Source organism: Delphinapterus leucas, chromosome 9 (genome assembly GCF_059928025.1).
Source record: "Delphinapterus leucas isolate spDelLeu-1000000601 "Yukka" chromosome 9, BTC_Dleu_Yukka2, whole genome shotgun sequence".
Lineage (NCBI taxonomy): Eukaryota > Metazoa > Chordata > Mammalia > Artiodactyla > Monodontidae > Delphinapterus > Delphinapterus leucas.
In genome coordinates this window covers 32468920-32491562 of record NC_143137.1, presented here as the reverse complement: position 1 = coordinate 32491562, position 22643 = coordinate 32468920, and the positions used below count along the sequence as shown (strand labels likewise).

The 22643-nt window shown below is 43.0% G+C and overlaps 1 protein-coding gene across 7 annotated transcripts in view; it reads left to right on the top strand.

Moving 5' to 3' along the window:
- ST7 (suppression of tumorigenicity 7) overlaps positions 1–22643 on the top strand; it is a 281307-nt gene that overhangs the window by 242594 nt on the left and 16070 nt on the right. For 3 of the 7 annotated variants that reach the window (XM_089917481.1, XM_089917482.1, XM_089917479.1), the window contains 3 exons: positions 856–1006; positions 10518–10610; positions 13129–13268. In XM_089917481.1, the coding sequence (XP_089773607.1) occupies positions 856–1006; positions 10518–10610; positions 13129–13268 (384 nt within the window). The other 4 variants (XM_022582663.3, XM_022582682.3, XM_022582656.3 and 1 more) reach the window with 2 other exon arrangements.

Genomic DNA, 22643 nt, shown 5'->3' with positions numbered 1-22643 from the left:
GCGGGGTGTGTGTGTATGTGTGTGTGTGTGTGTGTGTGTGTGTGTGTGTGTGTTGGGAACGAATCCGGAGGGGAGGTGGTGAAGAGTGGAGCTCGGGGAACGCCAGCTGGCAAAGACAAGTGAGCATCTGCAAATATAAAATACCGGCCTGAATTTGCTTCCCTTTCTATTCTATAGTAAACACGAAAGAGTACAAAGGGAAACTTAGTCTGCTGTGAGCCCCCAGGAAGAATATCCATTCTTGCCCTGCGCTCCTGAGACCCCTGCAGTGTTTCGGAAAGGAGCCGAAAGAACAGTGTGGTTTGGGGTCTGTACTGCTCCCCTCCCTTGGGTCTTCCTGTGCCCAGGCTGCCACCCCTCTTCCTCCAGCACCTGAGCAGCTACGGGTGACCCTTTCTGCAGGGCTAGGGCCTTCTGCTTGATAGATCTGTGAATCATCCTCAGGTCTCTCCAGTGTGGTTGGTTTAGTCATATGAAACTTCTTAACCTTCATGTGTTTGTTTCATGTATTTTCATTCTGGTTACAAGATTATACCAACTTATTGTGGCTTCTAAATTTTCCTTTTTGCTGTTTGAGTCTGTATATGTATATATATATTTCTTTGATTAGAATATCTTAGCCTGAAAGCCTCTGATGTTCACTGTAGGAAACTGGTACAAGGCTAATTACCTGCCAGGAAACTTTGGATTGCTGGATGTTTCAGTAATTGCCTTCAAATGTAGTGATGAGGTTGCAGGTTTGATGAAATGCTTACGAGCGGCGGCTTTAGGGAAATCAACCTCTCCATTTTCCATTCTGAATTCCAAATTACTGTGTATTAACACATCTGTCTCCTGCCTTTTTTTTTATTTCAGTACCTACTAGAAATGAAAAGCTTAATCCTGCCCCCAGAACATATCCTGAAGAGAGGGGACAGTGAAGCAATAGCATATGCGTTCTTTCATCTGGCACACTGGAAGAGGGTAGAAGGGGCTTTGAATCTTCTGCATTGTACGTGGGAAGGCAGTAAGTAATTTTCTTTCTTTGAAATGTTTTTAAAGCATGAAAAGATGCTAAAACTGTTTTTACCCTGAGTGTTCACGGTGAGTGATGGAGATTTGCATATCTATAGCTCTCCTTCTCTGTGATATTCTATCACCAAGAGATGGTTAATTACTCAGGCTCTCTAGTTTCCCAGTGGTGGCGGGTGTTACTGTGGTGATCCCATCTCTGCAGCTCAAAAAGGCAAGTTTATACAGTGGATGGGGTGAGTCTGGGCTATCCTGGCAGAGGAGCATTTTACAGCTGGAAAACCCTCTTTGGAGACCTGGACAGCCCCTCGGCACCATGGGAACCTTTGGCGTGGGGTCAGGCCTCGTGCTGGGCTCTGATGACCACTTCTGGATGGCCTTTCTGGGAGGGTTGGCTGAAGAGCCACAGTTATCCTCCAGGAGAGCTGGGTTAGCCAAACACAAACGAGCAGCGGTTACGCTTGCTTCAGAACAAGAGCAGTGGCCGCTGGACTCCAGTATGGTGGCAGGTGTAGCACTGTGCGTTAAGGGATAAATGCCTGTTAGATGGATGTGGGGATAAACTGATCTGAGCACGAGCTGGGCACCGTCATTCCGTGTAAGGAGAAGCGGCTCCAACAGTGGGTGAGACGTGCTCCCTGCCCTGGAGAAGCATTTCATCCAGTTGGGAGGAGCCATCAGCAGCATGTAACAGCTGCCCAGTGATTCTTCAGACGGGAGAGGCCTATGGGGTGGAGCAGTCATGGTTAACCTTATGGGTCATATGAGATTTGAACCAAGCCTTGAAGAACTGGGACGGTATTATAAGCAAGGACACTGTGAACAAATGCTAAGCGGTGGGGCTGTTGGGGAGAATGAAAATTAAGGAAAAAGGCTCAAGATTGTGGATTATTGGACCACATGTACATTGACACTCGGTTATCATTAATTTAAGCAAAACAAACACAACATGTAGCATGGGTTTTTTTTTCCCCCCCTCTCATGGGGAAAAGAAATATTAGAGTCTTCAGATAATTTTTCCTTAGTTCACTCCTACTCTGATCAGCCTCACAAATGAATGTCTTTTTAATCCCTTTCACTGTTTATCTTTGCTCCTTCCATTTTCATTTTGCTAATCTTCTGCTCTTCCCTTTTCCTGCCCTTCCCTAACCCAGCAGGAATCTAAACTGGTGCAGGAAGGGAGGGGGGGCAGCCGAATGAGATGGAGTAAAAGTAACTTGACAGGGACTCAGGTTGATTGGAAGTTTTTTGTTTAGTTGTTTTGAAAACATTTCTTTAGAGAATTGATAGTGGGTCAAGTTAAATCATTTACTATTTATAACTTGAGGGATATCGACTTGATCGATGTTTCTACCCCTACTCTGTTAAGTGTGGTAACATACTCCAGGTGTCCTGGTCCCGCTATTTGGATATGTTAAGACAGCACACTCTGCTCAGGGTGTGTGTGGACATGTATGCAGTCCCCTCTGGCTTGGGCTTCTTGTTGCATTTAAAGTGTTCTATCCAGATGAGGAATTTTTATTTAAACATGAGAAAGAGACAGAAAAAGCCCAGCAAGAATAAACATGAGAGGCCTCACCTAGTGTTAGTCGTGATAAAATTAAATGGACAAACTGACTTAACCAAATAAGGTCGTATTTATAGATCGGTACCTTGGAAACATAGTAATAGAAGCTTATTGATTGGCTCTAATTGATAAGAAAGTTACCAGTCCTATAGAAAAGGTCAAAAGTGGGTGGGCAGAAGTGATGAAGACACAGTGTTAGGAATGGCATAACTATTAAAAAAAACCATGAGGAAATTCTGTTTGGAAATTAGTTACCCATATAATCGTGTAACAATAGGGAGATGCTCTGGAACAACTGGGAAGGACAGTGAGATTGTGAGAAATGTGAAGTGACATAGTGAACCCCACATCAAGCAGTGTAGGACCTCTGGGGGGGATGTAATTACCTCAAATTAGATGGGTAGAACACTTTATTAGAATAAAAAGAAGGGGTGAGTTTTTTGCTTTGTTTTTGTTTGTTTATTTGGTTTGGTTTTTTTTAACATCTTTATTAGAGTATAATTGCTTTACAATGGTGTGTCAGTTTCTGCTTTATAACAAAGTGAATCAGTTATACATATACATATATCCCCATATCTCTTCCCTCTTGCATCTCTCTCCCTCCGACCCTCCCTATCCCACCCCTCTAGGTGGTCACAATGCACCGAGCTGATCTCCCTGTGCTCTGCGGCTGCTTCCCACTAGCTATCTATTTTACATTTGGTAGTGTATGTATGTCCATGCCACTCTCTCACTTTGTCACAGCTTACCCTTCCCCCTCCCCGTATCCTCAAGTCCGTTCTCTAGTAGGTAGGGGTGAGTTTTTAGACATAAAACAGTGTGGCAAGGTAGTCAGGGGCCTATAGGAAAGACAAATTCAGCATCTGATCCTTACAGATAATTAAGAACCAGGAAGTTACGCTGCTGTTCAGTTTTCAAAAAGAGAGCCATACCATTCAGTTTTAGAAAGAAAAGAGAACCATGAGAGTGCTTACCAGGTGCTAACTACCTTGGAGGATCCCAAGAACCTTGAAGAGTGTTTGTGTAACAGTGTAATTCACAGAGGGTTTGTATTTCCATCATTTCATGGACTCCTGATAAATTTCTGAGTTAGGCAGGACAGAGGTGGCCATCTTAGTTGATCAAGAGAGGAACAGGTTCATTGAGGTGAGTACCTTGTTGAACATCCTGCCAGCACTGTTGGCAGAGCCAGGTTCACTTTTTCTTCACTGCTCTTTTCTATAATACCAGCTATTTAGGCCTTTCCTGAATAGATTAAGGATAAGAGGGTCAGCCATCTCTGAAACATTTGTTTAGAAGCCATCAATTTACACCACTGCTTACAGACTGGGGTATACCTATGCCCTTTCTAGTGTTTTGAAAGTTAATCATTCTATATAAAATGATATTTTTGTTGTTAAATATTGGCATAAACATTTTAACTATAGAATGAGCCCAATTCTATTAAAAAAAATACATTCTATATATAAACAAAGGTAAGAGACTGGAAATAAATACATCTTTAAGTAGATTTTAAGTGATTTGGTTTTTTCTTCCTATTTGTATTTTTCAAACTTTCTACAACAAGCATATATATTTTCTACAGGCATAAATATGCATGTGTATATATGTGTATGTGTATATATATGTATATGCATGTACTTAGAAAAATAATCTTTCATTACAAACAGTTTTGGTCTTTTTTCAAAAACAAAGCTATAAATCTGTCTTGCAGTTCAGAAGAAAGAATTACCACTCCAACTTTAGACAATTGTGTGTAATTGGTTGACAAAACTTCTAGATCTGTGTCCATTCTAAGTTAAATGGAGGCATCAGGGCTCTGGATTTTAAATCAAAAGGGCTTGGATTAGAATTCTGACTTAGCTACCTATTAACTGGTATTAACTTACCCATTTTTTGAAAACTGTGAAGCGCTGAAGATACTGAATGCCATCACCCCATCCCAGATTGATGGACTTCAGGGCAGTTGCCCTCAGGGCGGCTACAGTACCAGAACCTCTCCCTCTCCCTCTGAGGTCAGTGGGGCTCCCCTAGACGGCCTGTGCCTGAGCGCAGGAGGCTGCACTTCCTCCAGTTCACCACTGGGTGCCGCATTTTGACGTCTCCAGCCTCAGGGTCTAGGTTTTTGCCTTTAAATCATTTTTTTCTTCATTCTGAAATTTAAGGCCATTCCCCAACTCCCTTCCAGTTTCCCCTTTTCATTAGAAAGATAATTCAGGGAGGAAGGTAACAGTGCCTCATTTCACCATGTTCCATGTTAAAAGTGAGTATTCTTTTAAAAAGTCAGTTTATCTTTTAGAAAAAATTTTAAAAGCCTGACTTATGTCAAAAGTGTTAGTTAGGGGTAGGGATGAGGTATATTTTTCTTTGATTTTTAATGAGTTTATTATGTTGGAGCATTAGTCATCTTGTGGAATTAAGTGAGTTTCCCACCAATCAGGCTGAAATAACTCACATTTTTGTTAAAACCCCAAAGTCCAGCTGATGCATGGCAGAGATTGTTTGGGTTTGAAACATATGGTGGTTTAAAAAAAAACAAAAAAAAAACAGAGTCCTCAACCACAAATACATCAGCATTTCAAAGCCTTGTAAAATATTTGATTCATCACTGTCCCAGCCCCTGAAATTACACAATATGTTCCTCAAAATCAAGATAATGAAGAAATGGGGAAAGTTTTAATTTATAAGGTTTAAAAACATGTTTTTTAATTCATTACACAGCTGCCACATTATCTGAATTATATTTATTTTAAACACTGTAGGTTCTGGTTACGCTCACACACGTGCACACACACGACTGCAAGTATGTGTTGAATGTAAAAGCCATATATGAATGAGGGATCTCGATTGAATTGTGTATTATTTACAATGGTATCGCGCCTTATGGGGCCCTATTTTAAATGGCACATCTTCTATTTTACCTGTATTAAATACTGATGTGGCCTTATCTCCCTTCTACCTTGATCTTTTCAGGGCTCTGTTTTGGCTGTATTTATTTTATAAAGCAGAATAGTCTGCTGACCACAACTGTGAACTTTAAGATTTAATTTTCAGGTTCTATATATCAGAAGGCTAGAATGCCATGGGGTAAATCGCTTAGCTTTTCTTTGTTTCCATTTTTTCCACTTGATCAAGTAAGACTCTTTATTTTCTTTTTGGAGATTTTTTTTCCAGAGAATTCGCTAAATAATGTATAAGATTTGAAGGTGGTGTTTTTTAGGGGGACTAGGCAAAGTATTTCCTTTGAGAGGAGAAAATGGTCCATTGTTGAAGCAAAGGATGAGATTCTGATTCTAATTTATTCTCTTTGAACCTGATGGTAAATGCTACTTGCTGTAAGATGTGGTCCTTAGGGCATTTCCTCTAACCAAACCTTTCCTCCAAAAGCCTGGCACCTTTGGGACTGCTAAAGAGAAATTCTTCCACCCCTCACCCCATAGATCTAAGGCTAAATTTTATAATTTAGGAGAAAACAATGGCCAGCTAAAGTCCCTGGCCGTAGCCAACTTAACACTAGTAGCCGGACTCCAAATATCATTCAGCGCTTCCCCACCTACTGCCCAGTAGGACCAAGCTTGCTCCTTTCAGTTATTCAGTTTTGAGCCACTGACCGTACTTTGGATCCACTGGGTTTTTTAAAGGGAAAAATTCTGTCTCTGCCCTATTGTGCATTAACTTATTCATTCCTTTATTCAATTAACATTTATTGAGTCCCTCCTTTGTGCCAGGCATTCTTTTGGGGATACCAAGATGAGTCAGACTCTGAAACGCTTTGAGAGAAACATTAATGTGTGTGTGTGTGTGTGTGTGTGTCTGTATACACATATTCTCACAGATACATACACACACATATATAATATATAGTGTGGATACAAGCAGTGGAAGCAGGAACAGAGTGTTATAGAGTGTTGCAGGTCACTAACAAATTAGTGAATCTGCTATAAAACTCTAGAAGTTTTCTTCAGAATTGGGATGGAGCATCATGTAATCTAACCAAAGGAAAGTGGTTTTCCCAAGGCCATATAAGTAGATAGTGAAAAAACGTGGATCAGAACCCAAGCTTTTGACTTCTGAATTTTCCTTATTGTGCCCAAAGTCTCACAAAAGACAAAGAGCCTTTATGGCCAGTTGCCCACATTACAGTCAAAAGTGAGAACATAAAGTGTGTATTTTGATGAAAGTTTTCTGTTCTATCATTTGCACTTCTAATTGTTCACAAACAAGCAGCATTTTTACTTATAAGCTAGAGTATGACCTGTTAGAGAAAGGAGGAACTTGGGGTTAGTGGAAAGACACGGTAAAGAGAAAACTAACTTTCATTGAGCAGTCAGGCACTATGTGTGGACACGTTGACCTCCACTGTCACACTTAGTCCCTTTAACAGTCTCTCGAGGTCCTTGGTGTTCTCATTTTTACGGCCAAAGAGACTGGACACAGATTAATGACCCACCCAAAGTCACACAGTTGTCAGCCTGGTCAAGTTTGACTCATCCTGAGCTGTCACCTCCACCACTCCCCCATTAGGTGTGGGCTATCACAGGGGGACTTTCACTCTTGCTTTCATGATTATTGGCTCATCTGTTTCCCACCCTGGGTGGTCAGCTCCATCAGTGCAGGGACAGTGCGTACTTGGCTCACCTTTCTATCGCTGCTGCATGAGGAGGGCACTCAACATTTTGACCATGTAGAGCTGGGATTCAAACTCAATTCTTGTTATTGCAAGGGGTCTGTATAAAGTTCTCTGAGATCCTCTTTGAAAAGGCAACATAGACAAACAAAGTATCAAACATTACCTTCTATCCTTGTCTACATTGTGGACAGGATGAGAGCACATTAGAAGTCACTGGGGAAATCAGGAATTAATTTGTTCATGTATCCATCCTTCTGTTCATTCTTTGGTTCTGTTGATTCTTTCTCCAGTATTGGTCGAGTCTCTGATTGGCACAGCACTGCTAGGCTTGGTGCCTAGAAAACATGTCTGGGCAGGGGTGGAAAGCAGCTGTGTAACGCCTCACATGTCATTGTGGAGAGCCTGCTGTGTTCATTAAGTAGTTCCCAGTTTCATTTTGCCTCGCCCACAAAGGCACAATAGAAACCAAGGTAGGGGAGGGGATGGCACAAGAGGAAAATGCAACAATGCCACTTGTGTCCCGTGTATTAACTCTGAGTGGTCCAGGTTTTTGGTTTCGTTTTTAACCAAATACACGTACATTTTTAATTCCTCTGAAGTGTATGTTTTTTTGGACGGAGATTTTTTAGGAGGTTTTTAGTCACTCATGAAGTAGATCAAATTCATAAAATAGTTCAAATGACCTTTTTTCCATTCTTCCTTGCCCTGCGAAATCAGCGTGTTACTATTTGCACTTGCAAAAGTTCTGGACATTCGGCTCAAGCCACGAGGTTCTTGTGGAGCAGTGTCGTGTCTTTGCAGTGAAAGGGACCAGGCGGTGGGAGGTGAAGCTGGCCCAGCTCGCGCAGTGCCTCCTCCACTCTTTGCAGACCCCCACTGCTTATCGCACACTTTGCTGGGCCCCGCACAGCAGGGTGGACCAAGGATAGAATTGCAAACAGAAATTGTGCTTGCTTTTGTTTAGTGAAGCCAAAAGTCTTAATATTATTTTATGAACTTGATGTAAATGACAACTGACATGAGAATGAGAAATTTTAAGAGCACATAAGCGTCTTTACAATCCCAGGAGTTGGGGGCAGAGGACAGTACAGAAAGTGTGTGTGTGTTTGTGTGTGTATTCTTTCTTGAGTCGTATATAATCAGTGCCTTCACCCTCTCCAAAAAGACCAGAACTGATTAGAAGAAGGAAAAGACTAACTTGATGCACAAAATTTGTATGCATGCCAAGTACTGGAGTAAAAAATATTTGGCATCTGACTGAAAAGACACCAAGCAACCATTTGATGTCTATGGTTGAACACTCTCAAGATCTTGCACTCCTATATTTCATTTAAAAAATTGCTCCCTGAAGTGCAAACTGACTTCAATTTTGAAGAAAATTTAGCATTCAAATTTATAGCCACTTTGAAAACTGAGGGTTTATTTATATCATATGAACCTGAACAGATTCTTAATTACAGCAGCCCTAGTGCACATGGAGAATCTGGATTTCAAAAAAAAAAAAACCTTCCACATAGGTTTTTCTACATTTTTGAGATGCTTTCATAGCAGCCATCATTCATGGGAAATAGTATTAAAATCCTGCCATATTGCAGTTTAAATTTAAACGCACTGCTTCCCAGTAGAGAGTTTAGTGTATCCTATAAAGGCACTAAATGGATTTTATCGGTTTTGTAATTTTTTCACTTCTCTTGCAAGCCTAATTCTACTGAGAGATGCTGGTCCCTTTGAGTAATCTGTGTGTGTTAACAACCTGTACAGGGAACTCCTCTCTTGCTTGTTGTAATGGGCAAAAGTCATCTTGGTTTGCATGAAAGAGAAGGTCTCATTGAACTAGGGTGAGCCTTTCATTTTAAGAAGAGTTAAAGTCTGGGGTGTTTTTAATGTTTTAATCTCTGTTTAAGAGGTTTCTGTTATGAGAGGAAAATTGATAACATTTTTACCTCAGCCAACTGCCAGCAAACTGGCTCTGCTCTAATCCCACGTTTATAGTGATTTATATTCTCCGTGGCAATGTGCTGTAACCTCAGAGTGATACCACTGTGGTGCAGATTGACTGCATTCCAAATGCTGGAATCACATACATAATGCTTTTACTTTTAAATAATATTCAGACACCAGAATAAATACCATATGTGCACTGATGCTGGTTACAATGGAACCTTGTCATTTCTTGTGAGGGAGAACATTCTTTGTTTCTGATTTCTGTTTGAAATAAGTATGCAAAAGATAAATATGTACATTGACAGCATTTTGAGAAGGCTCAGGTAATTGCACAGCTGAGGATGTAGCTAGGAGTCCTTGAAATGTAGCATTTAAGACTGAAAAGGCTGCTGTGTTGCCACCATCCCTTTTTGACACACGTGAAGGCAAGGACTGTAATCTGAAGTTCCCAGTGTAGGGTTTAGTTTTTATATTTCATAGCTACAGCCTTCTGTAGTTACCGGACATCTGTTGAAGAAAAATTACCTCGAGTACTGTTCACAGAAACAGTGAGACTAACGTGCTGATGACCTCGTAACAGGGAGAGTAACACACGTGATAACGGGAAGAGATGGATTGGTTGGAAAGTCATAATTCAGTGTGAGACCTAATGTTATCTGATGCCACGAAACCAGAACTTACGTGGCCTGATATCATCAAAATACAGATAATCAATCTCTCCAGATCCATTTTTTCCCCACATGATGTTGAAGATTTAAAAGTTTCATAAAGTAGAAATACCTCCCAAGTCATGCATTTTTAGGTTCTTGTTTTCATCCATCTTGGTTGGAATTCTAATCCACCTAGACATATTTTTTAAATAGACATGCTAGAATGCCTTTCATATTTGTGCATCTGTGACACGATCCAACAAGTCAGTCCGTGTTTGCTTCTTGGGAAAGCATTTCAATCCAGGTTTGTGTTATTACCATCAGGTGAGCTATATTGAATTAGTGCTTACGACGTTTTCGTAATATTTTGTAGATGAGGAAACCCTGGGCATTGGAATTGCTGGCTTTCCCTACTCCTCTGCACCCCCATCCCCACTCAGTTTTGTGAGGTTCTCCCAGAATATATAGTGTAAGGTTAATGTGTGAGGCATACCTCATAATGCATCTCTGACAGCTTATCTAGCACGTGACTCAGAGTTTGGGTACGTCTTGCCTCCTTTATGGGAGCTATTTGTAGAAGTGTTCAGTGTGAGACCTAATGTTTTTTATAATTTTATAATGTGAGCCATTATAAAAATGCTCAAAAGTCTCTTTGTGGACTTGAGAAGTTATGAGACAAATATTGTACCTCTAACGTATTGTCTCTCCTTTGCAGCTTTTCGGATGATCCCTTATCCCTTGGAAAAGGGGCATCTATTTTATCCTTACCCCATCTGTACAGAAACAGCAGATCGTGAGCTGCTTCCATGTGAGTCTCCCCCCCATAATCCTCCCTTTGGCTGGTGAGGGTGGTGTGCCAAAGACTGGGATGGGAAGAGGTGGAAATGATAAATGTTTATGATGTTCCTTGTCTTTTATTACTCTTCTCCCAAACCCTGTCCTCATTTGATAGCATAAGCATTAAAGTGAGTTATGTGTGTAGGTTTGGCTTCCTGCTTCTCCACGTCTCTCCAGATTCATCAAAGGGAAAGACCCGCCCAGGTCTGAAATGTAGATGAAGAGCCATCATGTACTGGTTGGTCTGAGCGTAGAGACCCCTAGTTTGGGGCAGAGACCCCTAGTTTGGGGCAGATGCCCCTTGCTGGGCTGATCCACTGTGCGGGGCTCGGCCTGGGCTCTCCCTCTGGTCAGAGGCAGTCTGCACAGACCGGAGTCTGGAGGGGAGGCACTGGCTTCAGAGGGAGCTGCAGATGAGCCATGGGTGGGAGGGTGGCACGGGGGCGCTGGCATTGTGGCCAGAGGCGGAGTCGTGGGCAGGGTGGGGCTGCCCTCTGCGGTGATGCGGTGCTCTTGGCCGGCGGGATTTCCCGTGAGCATCTCACGGATGGCGCACAGTGAGCTGGTGTAACGTGTGCAGGGGACACGTGCAGCCTCAACACTGTATACAGCAGGCGGCAGGCAAACCCTGCCCTTGAGGGCCTTACAAGCTAGCAGTCGGGGGGCCCATACCACACGTGGAAAGTATGATTTGGTTTACTGTAATGCAACATTGTTTTGACAATTCCGGCTAAATAGTTATTATCAAATTATACTGTGTATGAAGAGCATGTCCAGGCTGTTCATGTGGCCCTGACTTAGGATATACTTTCCTCCCTCAGATAATACGCTCCAAATCTTGGTTGCTCTCTCTTCCCCGTCCTCTCTTCTGCCACAACCACCCTGCACCAGCCCCAGCTACGTCACATCTCATAGCTGTAACATATTTAAATGCTTTGCCAGGAGGGCCAGTATAACTGTGGAGCCCTGAGTGTTGGCAGACTGTCTAATGCCCACGTTTTTGAGCTGGTCGTAAATCTCCAACGTAGTGGGTGCAAAACAAGGCTGCCGTCTCAGGTTGAAAGAGCGGGAGGCAGCTCTCTCATTTCTTTGCAGGACAGACCCGCTGGGAGACATGTTACCTCGGGAGCTGGGAGACCTCAGAGGGGTGTGGTTCCTCACCATCTGAGTTTATTGTGGAAAAGCGTCGGGTGCCTCACTCTGCATTAGATTTGATTTCAGAAATCCCTGTGATGGGCCCATGCTTTACCTTTTGACTCCCCCTTCAGGGAGATCCTTGTTAACATTTACAGTTTCTGGTAAGAAAGGCAGTTTTCTGAAAAGTACACTTTTACAGTGTTTTAATTGAGTCCAATCATGTTTCCATGGGGATAGATTCACTATTAGAACAAGATTACAGTTCTTAAAAGAAACTGTCTAGGAATAATCTTTACAGTCCTGGAATAGAAAACTATGGCTCACGTTTATTTATTTGCATGCAGTGGTTCAAGTCTGGTCTCCCCTCAAAATCGTTGGGTGCTGAGGGTGAGGATGGGGTGGGGGTGGGTGGCTTTACATGTTACCTGCGTGCTGCACGCGAGTGGTGTAGTGTCCACGGTGGTCCTGAGCACACGTCCACCCATGAAGAATCCTAGCAGGTTGACATCCCCGGATTCAGGTGCATGTGCTCGTTTGTACTTTGTCCCTCCTTGGCCCTCTACACCCTCAGTTTCAGCAGAGTGGATTACTGCTTAGAGCTGAAAGGTCGAGGAAAGACTTGAGACCTTGGATTTCCTGAGGAAGACGGAGCCCCTCGAATCTTTTGGTTTGAGTGGCAGTGTAGCTCACACACAGCCTCACGGCTCCCCTCCACTGGGCCAGCCTTAGTTGCTTTTCTGTCTGTGCGGACCACTCGAAATTTAAAAGTTATGAAAGGCTCTAAAATCTCCCATTTTTGTTGGATGGATGGTCCTCGCTGGATGTCTCTCTATCAGGGTGGCACCCTCCACTGACATAGTTAGATTGTACCAGGAAAAAATACAAGATACACTAAGATCACCCTATCACAATGATTTAAAAATTACAGGAAAAGTGAAAACCTAGAGAGAGGATTTTGATTTTTTGACTTTGGATTTTCCAGGTTTTGTTCAATGAACATGTGTTTTATAATTTGAATAAAGTTTTGTTTTATTTGTGTTTGCATTTGCAAAAGAAATACTGTATATTAGGCATAGATAGTGTTACTGTCCCTGCCCATGAGTGTGTGACATCCCCAAATTAGCCCTATCATGCCCTAGATAGAGTTCTGAAGGTTGAACGTGGACTTGGGAGAAGCAGATAGGCCACCAAAGGCTGGCTGAAATGTGGGCTCTTCTTCGTTCCAGGGCCCTACCTTTTTCATTTCCAGCAGGCTTGAGCCAAAGCTCTGCAGAGTCAGTCCCACCTACAGAAATTCCCTGAGAATGCATTTTACTGCAGCCCTAACACTTCCTTTTTGATCTTCTCCACAGCTTTCCATGAAGTCTCAGTTTACCCAAAAAAGGAGCTTCCCTTTTTTATCCTCTTTACTGCTGGATTGTGTTCCTTCACAGCCATGCTGGCCCTCCTGACACATCAGTTCCCGGAACTCATGGGGGTCTTTGCGAAAGCTGTGAGTATTTGCCAAGGGGGAGGCTGCAGGCAAGGGGCAGGGAAAGTCAAGAGAAGCAGCATAAGAGAAAGAGGGGAGTGTTGTGTAGAAGTGGACGTGCTTGTATTGATCCTTTGCATACTGTTCAATTTTCATTATCATCGGTGAGATCAAGGGTTGAGGGTCAGAATGAGAAAGTGTAGCTTGTTTGTTACTGCATGCCTTGCCTATTTCACAGACACAAAAATTCTCAGCAGCTCCCCTAAAAAAATGCATGAGGTCTAAAAGAATTAAAGAATTAAGGGAATCCTAGCAAATGAAAAATACTTGGGAGGTTTTTCAGTTTTGTATAAATTGAATGACATCATTTCTAATCTTTAGATATTGTAGGTCCTTCCTTCAAGAAAGATAGAATTTACATTTTCAAAGATGATTTAAATTTAAAAAGTTCTAATGTCTACAAATTAAATGGCTTGTTTGGGGAATGAACTGAGAGGGTGTGAAGGGTATGTAGTATTAAGAAGTATACAGATATGATATTTAGAAGTATGGAAATCCATTAAGGGTCTTTAAAGAGGGTTATGGAGAAGAGCTTTAATAAGAAAAGCCATCTGCACTGACAACCAAGAACCATTGTTTCCTTGATGAAAAGTGACCATTTCAGCTTGCACATGCAGTGAGGATAAGTTTACTGATTTTGCCACAAAGGAGTTTCAAACAGAAGGAATAAGGAAAAGAATATCAATTGTTTCCCTGGAACTCCATTCTGATTTCAAGGCGAGTGGAGTCAGCAAGGATGATTTCTAACTTGGCTGGGTTGATTTAATCCCTTTCCAGATGATTGACATTTTCTGCTCGGCAGAGTTCAGGGACTGGAATTGCAAGAGTATTTTCATGCGTGTTGAAGATGAACTGGAAATCCCACCGGCACCTCAATCTCATCATTTTCAAAACTGAACTCATCACCCTTCTTCCCCCACCACCACAACTGCTCCTTCTCCTGTATTCCTGATCTCCGCCAGTGGCACTGATATCCACCCAGTTACTCAAGCCAGAAACTCAGCAGCCCTCCCAAACTCTTCCCTCTCTCACTCCTTATATCCTGTCTGTCTTGGCTTTCACAGTCTGTCGGCTCTAACCTCCTGAGCCACTAGGCATTCGGTAAATGTAATTCACCTCTTCTTCCCTTCCTTCTTCTCCCATGGCTGTCTCTTAGTTTGGATCTTTGTGATTTCTTGCCTGGACACCTGCAAGAGTCTTAACTGGTCTGCTTGCTTCCAGTCTTATCCTCTGCCAGTATTTCTTTCATACTGACAAAAGAATGATCTTTCTAAATTGCAAGTCTGAGCATGTCACTTCCCTGCTTGAATTTCTCCAGTAGTTTCCCACCAGCATCAGGATAAAGTCCCAGATCTTTAGCACGGCATACAGGGTCCTTTATGATCTGGCCCTTGCTTTCCTCTTCAGCCTCATCTCTCTCCCAACTCTTGCACAGACACTGGTCTTGGGCCACAGTGAATTGCTTACCATTCCCAGATGCTTTTGTGAGCCTCGGTGCCTTTGCACGTACTATTTGCTCTGCATGGAATGCCCTTCCCCATTATCATCAGCACTTGTACAGTCTACTAACACCTCTTCATTCTTTTATACTCAGCTTCCTTTCTAAGTTTCTCCCAAGCTGAGTTAGATGTTTCTCCTCTCAGCTCCCACAGTATTCCATGAATACCTATATTACGTTTATTGTACTGTATTATAATTGTTAAAAACTTGTCTGACCCCCTTGTAGAATGTGAGCTCTTTGTGAGCAGGACTGTGTCTTCCTCATCTCTGTATCCCCAAAGCTTTGCACAGTGCCTTGCACATAGTAGGTTTTCAATAAATGATTATTAAATAAATAAATGGTAGTGGTTTCTGCAGAAAGAATCAGTGTAAAAAATTAGATACAGCTTAGCATTTCTTCTCTTCTTTTATAATTATGATCACAGACAGAGTTGAAATGGACCTTAAATTGCCTTCAACAGTAACTTGATGAAGGTCACTTAGACTCATCTGGAATACTTTTAGCGATGGAGTGTTCACCTGTTCAACGTGGAAGCCCATTTCAGTACTGGATCACTCAGAACTCTTCTTGATCCTGATAAAATCTGCCTTCCTTTAATTTCCACTTATTTCCTATTCTACTCTCCAAAACTGTAGTGAACAACTCTACTTCCTCTTGCAATTTCTTGAGGCAACTAATATATTCATGGCCACCTCTCACCTCTAACTTACTACCTTCTCTTTTCTTCAGGCAGAATGTCTTCAATTTCCTTAAGTCTTCTGTACATGATATGATTCCTGAACCCAGCATCACTCAAGCTGCCTCCTTGGATGCTCCCTAGTTTATGAGCCTATGCTATTCATTATTTGCTTCTATTCCCAAGCCAACCTTTGAGTTAAAGCAGTTACCAAAAGTCTGAGTAGATTAGAGTGTCACGTAGTAAAATTTAAAATAAGAATACATTTACAACATTAGACAATGTCATTCTTCATTGAACTAACAAGCAGCTCTTGGTGGGAATTTAGGATCAGGACAGTGATTCTCAGCCCCTAGTGTGCATAAAATTCACCTGGCCCTACCACCGGAAGTTCAGAGCCTTGAGTGTTAGCACCCGGGAATCTGCGTTTTTAAACAAGCCCCGCCTCCCCACCGATTCTAAGGATGGGGGTTGAGGACCATTTCCTCCAAAGAACACTGGTCTCAAAAAAGCCAGCCTTTGAGCAGCCGTTTGCAGGTGCATGGTGCGACGTCAGAGCTGTTGAGGTGACAGGTTTCTAGGAACCAGCAGTTTCACCCCGGCTGCTCCTTGAAATCATCTAGGGAGCTTAAAAATTACAGGTGCCTCATCTCCCAATCCTGGGGACTCTGACTTAGTTGGTCTGGGATGCAGCCTGGGCATCTGAGTTTTCAGATGCCCCCCTAGTGATTTGGGTATGCAGCCAGGGCTGAGAGCCCCTGTACTGAATAAAGTAACTGCCTGAAACTGCGTCGCCCAGGGAGAGGCCTGGGAGGAATGGAGGGTAGTCCATAGAATACGGCTGGGTGTTCTCTAGGTAAGGCTGTGTAGCCTCCAGAATATCACAGAGATGTGTTCGTTATGGATATTAGACCAAGGGCCACTCTCCTCATTTAATGTTCCCAAAGCTTTGTTTTTGAGTCAAGGACCAGATTAAATAAAATATAAATTTACCTTTATGATCCTCATATTTTATACTCTACCAAGGTGTGGTAGTTTGGTCAGCTACTCATAGTTTTCAAAAGTAGTTTAGATAAATTTGCTTTTAAACCTCTGTCTGGAGGATCACATTCATCTTGCCCTTCATTAAGGTTTAGCAGTACTAAAACGTCTGGAGAGATTTCATGGGGAAGGAAGATGGATGGCCTGAAGGAGACAAGCCCCATCTCCCTCCTCCTTCCCCCCACTGCTCCGGAGTCTTCTCCACATTTTCACTCTTGTCACTTCATCAGGCCCCTCGTGAAGCCCCCCACAGGTTATCACAGCTGCCCTATAGGCTGCCTGCAACCATTTGCAGCTTGTGAAAATGATTTTCTCAGACCTCGCCTGAGATAATGTCCCTGGGATAATGACTCAGTAGATGGAGAGAGATTGCACTGCCACCCGCCAGGCTGCGTGCAGCTTGGGAACTCTCCAGTGTGTTTACATGTTGATATGCAGCCAGTAAGGAAGCCCGCAGCCAAGTGTGAGCCACTGGAAAATAGTAAAATGAGAGGCTTCAACTCTCTCCGCCTAATCTAATCTACCTCAATGACTTAGGACTAACTCTTCCTAGAATGTTTGGTTACCAAGATAAGGTTGCTCATATAAATAAGTGATCATTCCAAACCCAGCCCCTCACAGAATGTGGGAAGGTCAGCATGCTGACCTCTTCTGTTTGAAGGGCCCTGTCTTTCCTCCTCTGGTCTCTCTCCTTCCCTGAGATCCAGCCCCCTGACTTCTGACTCTTGTCTTCAACTTATACGCCCTGACCTCTTTGAAGCCTGATATTGATCACAGTGAAATGTCAATTGTCTGATTGCAGTAGGGCACCTGGAACTTATTCAGATAAGCAGAGGCGTTTCAAACGTTAACGAAGCACGTTGGGAGCCATGACCTTCTTCTAAATAACGGTGTTTCGGGGAAAAGGAGGATCAGGCGATTGAAGTGTTGCTCTCTCTTTTTTATTAGTTCAGTTGCTTTTTCTCACCACAAGACACTGATTGAATTATGGTGCATTTTGGACCGTGTATGTCTGCCCCCAGGACAGAAGTTTTGGACATTGAGACAGATGAGCTGTTCCAGGGTTGCCTGGTGTTGCTCATTCAGACTTAACTTTTCAGGCAATAAAATTTCCCAAGTCCCTAAGTGAAACTGTTGTTTCTCTATGTGCATTGGTTGAGTCTTCGGCCAAAAAGTGTTGACTGATATTCAAACGTGCAAAGAAGCATCCTAAGTAAACAAAGCATGTTCCACCAAACTTTCTTTGTTTAATGCCTCCTGAAGCAAGCCACTGACCTTTGGTTACTAAATGAAAAGGGCTTAACGGTTCCAGGCACCCCATTACATTTTGCTGCTTCTTCCTTGTGGGCGAGGGTTGGGGAGGAGGTCTCGGAGAGCGCTGCTAAGGAGGAAGGTAACCTAGCAGCAAAGGGTGCGCATCACAACTGGGGTGCTGCGAGAGAATTAGGATCTCTAGGAAAGGGTTCAAGGCATTCTTTTCTCAATTGTCCCAAGGATAGAACATTCTAGATATGAGGGAGAGCAGTAAATGATCACATACATGGGAGGTATTAGGAGTTAATTCTCTTGTGGAACCTGGTCGAGAAGCACAGGTGTGTCCAGGGGGCCAGGGCTCACTGCATCTTGCTGCGCAGGGTGGAAAGAGGGGCATTTACAGACCACAAACTGGGCGAGGCCTGCCCCTTAAGTTCCAGAGGCCTCCCTTTTACGCTTTTTATCCAAGTCAGGTCAGTGACCAAAACTAAGCAAACAGACAGGCCTTTATCTTGAACCAGCTTTGTAACAACATCTCCATTCATTCTGCTACCCAAGCTGAGGCTCCCTGGTGTCCCCCCGTTTAGTGTATGAAGTCGCCCAGGGTGTAGACTTTGAGCGATTCCTATCATCTAACCACACTGGCTCACGCTAATGCATCACTTGTTCCCACCTCAGTCACAACTTCGGTGGTTATAAATCTGTTTTGGATTAGGTTTGCAGGATATGATAACTTCACCAGCAAAATCACCTTGTTCATTGGGCCTCATCTTCCTGCCACTGTCAGGATCCTCGGTTCATCCAGACTACTTCAGCACCTAGCTCCTCTTTATGGAGCTGAGTATTATAGGCAAATGCTGTGTGTTATGGAGCCTTGACAATCTCTGATTACAAACAAATGAATAAATGTTATGTGTAAATATTTTTAATTCTACAGTTTTATCATGTCGGTCTGATACAATCAGTAGACTTGTTCCATGTCATCCTCTCAGAACTAGGATTTTACAAACTCTTTCAGGGGCAGCTCGGGCAGTAATTACTCATTCCTGGGCCTAGTATCTCCCACAATGCCTTCCAACCTCATCCAGCTCTAAACTGAAAAGGACAGGCAGTCCATTAAGTAGGGCGTGCATCCCGTGTGGTACTGTGCACCCAACCAAGGATAATTTCAGAAGGTTGCCAGGCATTGCCCTATATCTAACACCCACTTGAGGAAAGAGCCATCCTACCTTCACTCAAGTACTAACGTGGCTGCCTTTTTCTTAACTGCAAGTTCCTTAACAGCCTGGCACTCAAGGCCCTCCCCAGAGTTATGCTAGTTGCTTTTGAACTCTACCTCCATCTCTTCTAGTCATACCAGCTGCATTCCCCTTTCTGTTCCAGCTGTTTATTGAGCCTGGAAGGCCCACCTGCTCACATTTCTTTCCTTACCATTCTTACCCCATCTCTGTCTTTTCATGCCCCAACCATCCACTGGGGACTATTTCAGTCACCTCATTTTCAGTTTTTCCTGTTCCTTTCGACAAAATGGATTCTCTCCCTTTCCCGAACCTTCCTGGTGTTTTGTTTGTGCGTCTATCTTCTACTCTGTCATGGTCTACCTGGTATTGTTACTTTGCTGGGTACAGGTCTTAGTGGCTCCCTTCCCCAACCCCTAGGCTTTGAGCTTCCTGACAGTGGGACTTTTGTCCTAGACGCTTTTATATCTCACCCAGTACTTAAGTGCCTTACTGAGTAAATATATTCAATTGATGTAAAAGATGCAGTACAGAGAAGGGTTCCGAACCTTATACTCTCTCAAGTTTTCGTTACACAAATCTCGCACTTGATGGTCCTGCCATAATGTGGTACAGGCCTTCCCAGTTTGCATTCTACTGGTTCTTTAAAAAAAAAAGAAGAAGAAGAAGGACAGATTCTGAGGTCATGTAAATTTGGGGAACTTGCCTACCATACCCCTTCTTGAGGACCCGCAATCCATAGAACATATGACCAGTAGAGGAGACTGTTTTAACTTCACTGCATGCAGGTCTACTAATTTGTCTGGCCTCAGACCATGTTCCCCCTCTGCGTATGTACTCATGTCCTACAGCACACTTCTGTGGGAAATTCTTGGTAGTGTAGGCTGTGCTGTGCTATGGGCAAGGGATTGGGACAAAGGACTCCACAGTACAAGAACCAGACATTGAACCCTAGTGAGACGATACCTTGGTTCTGAACAGAGAGCAAGGAAACCCATCCAAACACCCGTCTTGTGCCTGATTGGGTTAGGGCACCTCTTCTGCCAGATGCTGGATGGCTTGTGGAGGGAGGCTGATTCTTCACGAGAACATAATCAGAACAGATTTGAGATTATGTTAAATGAGTCTCAGGCAAGACGCCTGACTTTCCTAAAAGGCACAGATAATAAGCATTATTCTCTACGTGAAAAACAGAAAGGAATTCAGTAACCAAACGAAAGAGATCCCAAAGCTCTCCTCAGAGCAGCACCTTTTCCACAAGGACGTGTCGTCCATGGACTGGCCAGCTTGCTGCCCTCCCCAAGGCTCCCATGGTGCTCACCACTAAGCAGGTAGTTCAGAAAAGAACATGGGCTGCAGGTGTTTGGGAGACAATAGGATCCCAAAGCAATTCACAACCATACGACAAACTGGACTTTTTTTTTTCTGTTGTTGCCTTTTCCACTTAAAGTTCTATAACTAGGCAAGTAGGTGGAGAAGTTGTCACCATTTTTTTTAACTCTTCTGCTCACTTGCCATCCATCTGTCAGTCCCTTTTGATGGCACTGGTCATCTCCATGGACAGCCCTCAGATCCTGAAGTCTGGTTGGAAGGCCTCAGAACTGTGGGCAGCTGTCAGAGGAGTGAAGGGCCTGTCAGCCAATACTTCTCCCCCTCATCCATCAGAGCCAGGGGGGCGGGTGCAGAAGCTGGAATGTAGGTTTGTTCGTCAACCAATGTTTCCTACAAACATAAATATGAAATCTTAGCCTTTGGAAGCTTTTTATAATGCAGAGATGTAAGATGAAAGCATGAGTTGGAGAGGTTCGTTTTGATGTCTTGAACAAGATTTCTCCTGACTTCTCTGCTTTTCTCGTTTGTTCGCAGTTCCTCAGCACTTTGTTTGCCCCCTTAAACTTTGTCATGGAGAAAGTGGAAAGCATCCTCCCATCCAGTCTATGGCACCAGCTGACTAGGATCTAGGGAAGCCCACCCGTTCTTCCACTCACCTCACCCAGTGGGCTGCCACCATCTCTTCGTGCCAACTCCTTGTGGACTGCAAGAAAGCATGACTTTGAAAAAGGGAAGCCATTCCGAGATTTTAAAACCTTCATGGACTGTCTGTTCCATATTAAAAGCTGTTTTTGTTGTACAAAATTCATTGATGTTCAGTTCTATTATATTTTGCTTTCAGAAAAGAAAAAAGTCAAAAATAAACTTTTGTGTATTGCAGCAACCAGTTGTGTCTTCCAGCCCTAAAGCTGTTGGTGTCCAAATAAACCTGCAGGTTACATTTAATTTACTAAGGCCCCAAATCTGCTCAGTGCAACACAATGGTTTTCTATGCTAATGGAACTCCTTTCACCAGGCCCTCGGCACCCCTACGGTTGGTAGCTTAGAAAATAGACTCTCTTTGGCTAAAAAGTACCATCTTTTTCAGCCCCAAACTGTATGTCCTCATAGGCTAAATGCACAAAAGAAATTTCCAGCATGAATGACAGGAAGCATGAATGAAACGAAATGTATGTGCCATCCCAGGTTGTTCCAATTCAGAGACTCTACTCACGGAATAGAACTCAGCACTGTGGTTCTAGGAATCATTTTACTTCTGCTTTCTGAAAACTTGTCGTGAGAAAAAAAGTTCTGATGAGAGCTACAGAGCCAATAGTCTATTGTAGGACCTGATCACTTTCAACATTGCCATTTTTTAAATGTTTTCTCATAAGGGTCATTTTTTTTTTTATCATGTTTTCATTCTTGATGCTTGCGTGTGAGCGTTCTCTGAGTGTTTCCATGATCTGAACCATAGTGGTCGTTTGTCTTCACCATCTTTGAAAGCCTTCTACATGAGTCACACCTGCCAAGCATCTCTTTTTTTTTCTTTCTTTAACATCTTTATTGGATTATAATTGCTTTACAATTGTGTGTTAGTTTCTGCTTTATAACAAAGTGAATCAGCTATACATATACATATATCCCTATATCTCCTCCCTCCTGCGTCTCCCTGCCACCCTCCCTATCCCACCACTCTAGGTGGTCACAAAGCACGGAGCTGATCTCCCTGTGCTATGCGGCTGCTTCCCACTAGCTATCTAATTTACATTTGGTAGTGTATATATTAGTCCATGCCACTCTCTCTCTTCGTTCCAACTTACCCTTCCCCCCACCCCGTGTCCTCAAGTGCATTCTCTACATCTGCGTCTTTATTCCTGTCCTGTCCCTAGGTTCTTTCATAACCATTTTTTTTGTTTTTTTTTTAGATTCCATATATTATGTGTTAGCATACGGTATTTGTTTTTCTCTTTCTGACGTACTTCACTCTGTATGACAGACTCTAGGTCCATCCATCTCACTACAAATAACTCAATTTCATTTCTTTTTATGGTTGAGTAATATTCCACTGTATATATGTGCCACGTCTTCTTTATCCATCCATCTGTCAATGGACACTTAGGTTGCTTCCATGTCTTGGCTATTGTAAATAGAGTTGTAATGAACATTGTGGTACATGACTCTTTGAATTATGGTTTTCTCAGGGTCTATGCCCAGTAGTGGGATTGCTGGGTCGTATGGTAGTTCTATTTTTAGTTTTTAAGGAACCTCCATACTGTTCTCCATAGTGGCTGTATCAACTTACATTCCCACCA